At 41.2% G+C, this 6,515-nt stretch overlaps 1 protein-coding gene across 1 annotated transcript; it reads left to right on the plus strand.

The window, feature by feature from the left end:
- The first annotated feature begins 260 nt into the window (after positions 1-260).
- LOC145095530 (uncharacterized) lies at positions 261-2,477 on the plus strand. The gene has a single exon (XM_079033387.1). The coding sequence runs from the start codon at positions 261-263 to the stop codon at positions 2,475-2,477; it is 2,217 nt and encodes a 738-aa protein (XP_078889513.1).
- The last annotated feature ends 4,038 nt before the right edge of the window (positions 2,478-6,515 follow it).

A 6,515-nucleotide genomic window follows, 5' to 3' on the forward strand; every position in this document is an offset into this window, starting at 1 on the left:
CTAATGTTCACGAGCAAGAACTAGAAGAATGTATTATGGCACGAATGGAGGAGAGGATGGATCAAATGGTTGAACTACTGACTGATAGGATGGTCGAACTGATGAATCGAGGAGGGCAAAGGTCTCGAACACATTCTCAAGTGGAAGATGGTGAATTTGGGAACCCGTTCGGCAGCAGTGATGGTTCATATTCTGAAGATGATCTAGAAAGGCGGCCAAGGTGTGATCATAGAGGTGACAATAGGCGTTGAGAGGCTGAAATGAGAATTGATATCCCAGAATTCGACGGGGTCAGTTTGAATCCAGAGGGGTTCATCGACTGGTTGGCTACTGTTGAGGAAGTTTTTGAGTTCAAAGAAGTCCCTGAAAACAAAAGAGTGTCATTGATTGCTACCAGGCTATGTGGTAGGGCATCTGCATGGTGGAAACAACTGAAACTGACACGAGACAGGCTCGGTAAGTCAAAGGTCGTGACTTGGAGGAAGATGAAAAAGTGTTTACGATCCAACTTCCTACCCCATAATTTTCAAAGGTTGATGTACCAACGGTTGCAAAATCTGAAGCAAGGTGCCAAATCAGTTGACGATTACACAACTAAGTTCTACCAATTGATTGCCCGAAACGATATCCAGGAGACAGAGGAACAACTTGTTGCTCGATATATTGGGGGTCTACGGGTCCAAATCATGGACTCTGTAAATATGTTTGACCCGGTATCTATTTCTGAAGCGCACCAACGGGCGTTGGCTTTTGAGAAACAAAGTCGTCGGGTGGGCGGTTCGTCTTCAACTGCCAATATTGGAGGAAGTCCCGGGACGGGTGGTATGGTACCCCGTGTTGTGCCTAATCAACAAAGACTGACATCTAACAGTGTTGGACCAAATCCTAGGACAACTGTTAGTAGCAGCTTGAAGTGTTTTAGTTGTGGGGAGACAGGTCACCGACAATCAGAGTGCACGAAGGTCGGAAAATGTCATTTGTTTGCTGAGCAAGATGATTGGCAAAATGATGATGCCGGTGAAAATTACGAAGATCCCCCTGTGTATGACGAAGAGCATCAATGCGAAGAGGAAGTTGTAACTGGAGATGTGGGGGTAAATTTGGTAGTAAGGCGGTCTTGCTTTACACCAAAAGTTGTTGGTGATGATTGGCTCAAACACAACATCTTTCAGTCGACATGTACTATTTTGGGAAAGGTTTGTACTTTTGTTATTGATTCAGGAAGTTGTGATAACCTTATATCTGAAGAAGCAGTTCAAAAGTTGGCTTTGAAAACAGAAAATCGCCCTAAGCCTTACAAGCTACAGTGGCTTAAGAAGGGTGGAGAGGTCATTGTATCTAAACGAGCCCTTGTTCAATTTTCTGTTGGTACCACGTATAAAGATGATGTGTGGTGTGATGTGGTTGCTATGGATGCATGTCATTTGTTGTTGGGCAGACCTTGGGAGTATGATCGTAACATAGATCATAAAGGGAGGACTAACACTTACAGTTTCTTGTTTGGTGGTGTGAAGATAACATTGGTTCCCAGTAAGCCAAATGAGCCAGTTCCGAGACCTTCGGGTACTCTACTAACCCTTAATCAGTTTGAAGACGAGTTGGAGGCGGAAGGTGAAATTTTTGTATTGCTCGGGAAGGAAGTCGCTAAGGAGGTTGAAATTCCTGAGGCTATGGTTCCTCTGCTCAAGGAATTCGCTGATGTTTTCCCTAATGAATTACCTGATGGTTTGCCACCTTTACGTGACATCCAACATCATATTGATTTACAACCAGGAACTCAGTTGCCTAATAGGCCACATTACAGAATGAGTCCCGGAGAGCATGAGGAGTTGCGACGACAGGTGGAGGATTTGATTTCAAAAGGTCATGTTCGGGAGAGCATGAGCCCGTGTGCTGTTCCTGCTTTCTTGACTCCTAAAAAGGATGGTACTTGGCGTATGTGTGTTGATAGTCGCGCCATCAATAAGATCACGGTGAGGTATAGATTTCCAATTCCTCGACTTGATGACCTACTTGACCAGATTAGCGGTGCCTCTATCTTTACGAAACTGGACTTGAAGAGCGGGTACTATCAGATTCGACTTAGGCCTGGGGATGAGTGGAAGAATGCCTTGAAGACTCGTGAAGGATTGTATGAGTGGTTGGTGATGCCTTTCGGTTTATCAAACGCTCCTAGTACATTTATGTGTGTGATGAACCAGTTGTTCAGGCCCTTTATTGGTAAATTTGTAGTCGTTTATTTTGATGTCATACTTATATACAGTGCTACTTTTGGTGAGCATGTCAACCATGTGAGGCAGGTTTTGACTGTACTTCGACGGGATAGTTTATACGCAGCTATTAAGAAATGTGTGTTTATGGTTCCTAAAGTCTTGTTCTTCGGGTACGTTGTTTCTGGGGAAAGAATACAGGTGGACGAGTCTAAAGTAGCAGCTGTCAGAAAATGGCCAAGTCCAACTACCATCACTGAAGTTTGAAGCTTTCATGGCCTTGCTTCATTCTATAGGAGGTTTATTCCAAACTTTAGTTCTATTATGGCACCGGTGACTGATTGTATGAAAGGGAAGACCTTTACTTGGACCGAAGCAGCAGAATCAGCTTTCCAATTAGTAAAAGAGAAGCTTACTACATCACCGATTCTTGTATTGCCAGACTTTTCTCAAGTGTTTGAATTACACACGGATGCTTCCAAGGTTGGGATTGGAGCAGTTCTAAGTCAAGGAGGATGACCGGTTGCCTATTTTAGTGAGAAGTTGACGGGGCCAAAGCTGCGTTATAGCACTTATGATGTTGAGTTCTATGCAGTGGTCCAAGCTGTAAAGCATTGGCGCCATTATCTATTTCATAAGGAATTTGTTTTGTTCACAGATCATGATTCATTAAGACATATTCACAGTCAAGATAAGGTGTCACACAAACATGGGAGGTGGATGTCGTTCTTGGAAAAATTCACTTTCCTGGTTAAACACAAGTCTGCGATGTCAAATCGGGTGGCTGATGCATTGAGTCGGAGGAGTAATTTGCTAGTTTCCATGAGGGTTGGTGTGTCGGGGATGGATGTCCTCATGGAGCAGCTAACGGTTGATCCTTATTTTTCTGTTGTTCTGCAGGGTATACAATCTGGACAGATGGCTGATTTTCTACTGCATGAAGGTTTTCTTTTCACAGGCAATCAATTGTGCATCCCTGATTCAAGTCTCCGCCTTCAAATCATTACGGAGCGGCATGGTGAAGGGCATGTCGGTCGAGATCGCACTTTACAGTTGGTACAATCATCTTATTTTTGGCCTACAATGCGCAAGGAGGTGGATAGATATGTTAAACGTTGTCGAATCTGTCAGGTGTCAAAGGGCATATCTACTAATGCAGGACTCTATATGCCTTTGCCTGTTTTGCATCACAACCTTGGGTAGACATCAGTATGGATTTTGTGTTGGGTTTACCACGTACTCAACGGGGAAATGATTCAATATTTGTGGTTGTTGATCGTTTTTCTAAGATGGTGCACTTTATTCCATGCAAAAAGACGACGGATGCAGTTAATGTGGCCCAATTATTCTTTTGAGACGTCTACCGTTTGCATGGATTACCGTCTTCTATTGTATCAGATCGGGACACTAGGTTTTTGAGTCATTTTTGGCGCAGCCTATGGAAAATGGTCAACACTCAGCTCAATTTTAGTAGTGCATATCATCCTCAAACGTATGGCCAAACAGAGGTTGTCAATCGATCCCTTGGTAATATTTTGCGGTGTTTAGTGGGTGATAATGTGAAGACCTGGGATCAGAAGCTTTGTCAAGCTGAGTTTGCTCATAATCATGCTATCAACCGAAGTACTGGATATAGTCCATTCCAGGTGGTCTATTCTGTTCAGCCACGGGGACCACTTGATTTGATGTCACTGCCTGTTTCTAGGGTTGTTCCAATGAAAGTGCAGGATTTTGTTGGAGGACTACATGATGTTCATAGGGCTGTTCATGACAACTTGGTCCGAGCTAACTCCAAGTACAAGCAAGATGCAGATAAATAACGTAGACAAGGTGATTTTGAAGTAGGTGACTTTGTTTGGGCTGTTTTGACTAAAGATCGTTTTTCGGTTGGTGAGTAGAACAAGCTATCAGCTAAGAAGATTGGACCAGTGGAGATTGTGGAGAAGATTAATTCCAATGCTTACCGTCTACAGTTGCCAAGCCACATTCGTTGTTCCGATGTATTCAATGTAAAGCATTTGCTTCCTTATTATGGGGATTCTTCTGATGATGACCATGGTGCACATTCGAGGTCGAATTTTGTCTACCCGGGAGGGGATGATGCGGGCCCTAGTGTGGAGGATCGGGCCCTTGCATTCCTAGAGGCCCACGATCGTGTGACTAAAGGGGCTTCACGAAAACGGCCATAACTTTGGCTACGAATCTCCGTTTCGGTCCTACGACCAGTCAAATCGAAGCTTGGATCAAGGAGCACATCTAGATAAGTACCCGAAGGGGACTTACCCATTTTTGAGTCCAGAAATCGATTTCTAAATGGAGTTATGAGCAATTTTGTTATTTTTCCTTAATTTTTGGGTTTTGTTTTTGGGTTTGTATTTGGCCCATGGACTTTTAGGGTTTCATTTTAATTTCTGCTTCTTATTTAACTTTTTTTGATGTAATTTGGATGGTCAATCATCAATTTTATGAACTTTCGATTTTCTCCCAAATTTTGTGTGTTAACCCAGATTTTGAAGCCAATCCCACGGTATTCGTAGAATCAACGTGGTTTTGAAGAGATTGTCCTGGCTATTCTTTTAGAATCAACAGGTTCATTCTTGTTTATCTTTGTGTTGTCTTTTTGCGCTGCATCAGGTACCCTCAACAATATTACCCAATCGATGTGTCGGTTAACCACACACGCTCCATCGATCTATAATAAAGTCAAGTTACCCTTTGCCACTCTTACTAGTCCATGTTAGTGTGCCGGTTAACCACACTCGCTCCACTAACGACTTGGTAAGGTACAAAGTGTAATTTTATGGGCTAGCACCAATTTCACATTTTCCTAAAGTAACTAAGATTGGGAATTTATAATGTATAGTTACTTTATAATTCATTATACTTTTAATGAGAATTTAAAGTCAGATCCTACCCGTTCGGCTAACGACCCTCCACCGATCAAGGAAGCGGTGGGTGAGAGTGGACACCCATTAAGTCACCATTTTATAGGCAACAACCTTATACCCCCCCTTATAGACCGGCTTCGTGAACGAGGCCTACTAACGGTAAGAACGACATATTCTTATACATATCTATATAATAAAATTATAATAATAGTATAAGTGTTGATTTTTAAACTTTTTTAAAAAGCTAAGGTTTAATTTGGAATTAAAGTATTAGAGTGTAAGACTTTTCAAATTCCAAAACTTGAGGGCAAGAATTGAAGACTCTTCATTTTATGAAACCTCTTTAGTTCTTTAATCACAATTAAAAGAAGTGACTTTTGGTTATCCATAACGTGAGGACAAGTTATGGACACCATCAATACAATTAAGATCAAGAATTAAACACACATGGTGGTTACACATAATTCCTATGATCTTCTAAAAACTCATAAGAACACAAATTCATGTCAAGCAATTTCAAGAATCATATTAACATATATAATACTTTGAAATTGTTAAAAGTCATGTAAAATGGATTAACATAATCATTATCATTTTGAAAAACAGATTTTACAAGTCCAAAACAGATTGGGATAATGATTCTAATCCATTTCTAACAACAAAAACTTGAAAAATCTGCCCAGCTCGATCCTACTCGGCGAGTGCATTATCCTACTCGGCGAGTAGGATGAATTTGTTCATGGACTCGGCGATTCCTCCCCATGGACTCGGCAAGTACATTCGTCAGAATGCAGAATTTTCGATTTTCAAGCAGTTTTGCATCAACTATACAAAAAACAATCCTAGGCTTTAATACCACTGTTGGGTTTTGAGCAATCTAACACTCCTAAGTGTACATGAAACCCTAAATACCTTGGATCTATGTTTTCTCTATTATACATGCAAATATCAACTTTCCAAGGTATTGTTCTATTCTAGCATACAAAACTTTGAATAACACAAGTTAGAATAACATACCTTTTGTTGGTGCTTGTCTTCATGAAGCTTGAGTGCCTAGTGCCCCAAGTGTGACACCTCAAATGGTTCAAACAACACCAAATACACTTGGAATAACTTGAGAGAAACTTGAACACTCCATGAAATCGTTTAGCCCTCACACTCACACATAGTGCACGATTTCTTGAGCCATGGGATTCTTTTATATGGTGGCTATTAGGGTTACACCATGTAACTCATGACTTTACCCATTCCTTATGCTCCATGGATTTTAACCTCCATGGGTCACCCCATGGACCTAGTCCAACATAAGGAATCTTGGATCACAAGCCCACATATATAAGAATGAATGATTTACACAATCAACCCATATATTTGATTAGTCTCCTTTTGATCACTTAATTAATTCCAAATTAATTCT

This window comes from Lactuca serriola, chromosome 3, assembly GCF_051521515.1.
Source record: "Lactuca serriola cultivar US96UC23 chromosome 3, Lser_US96UC23_V15, whole genome shotgun sequence".
Classification (NCBI taxonomy): domain Eukaryota; kingdom Viridiplantae; phylum Streptophyta; class Magnoliopsida; order Asterales; family Asteraceae; genus Lactuca; species Lactuca serriola.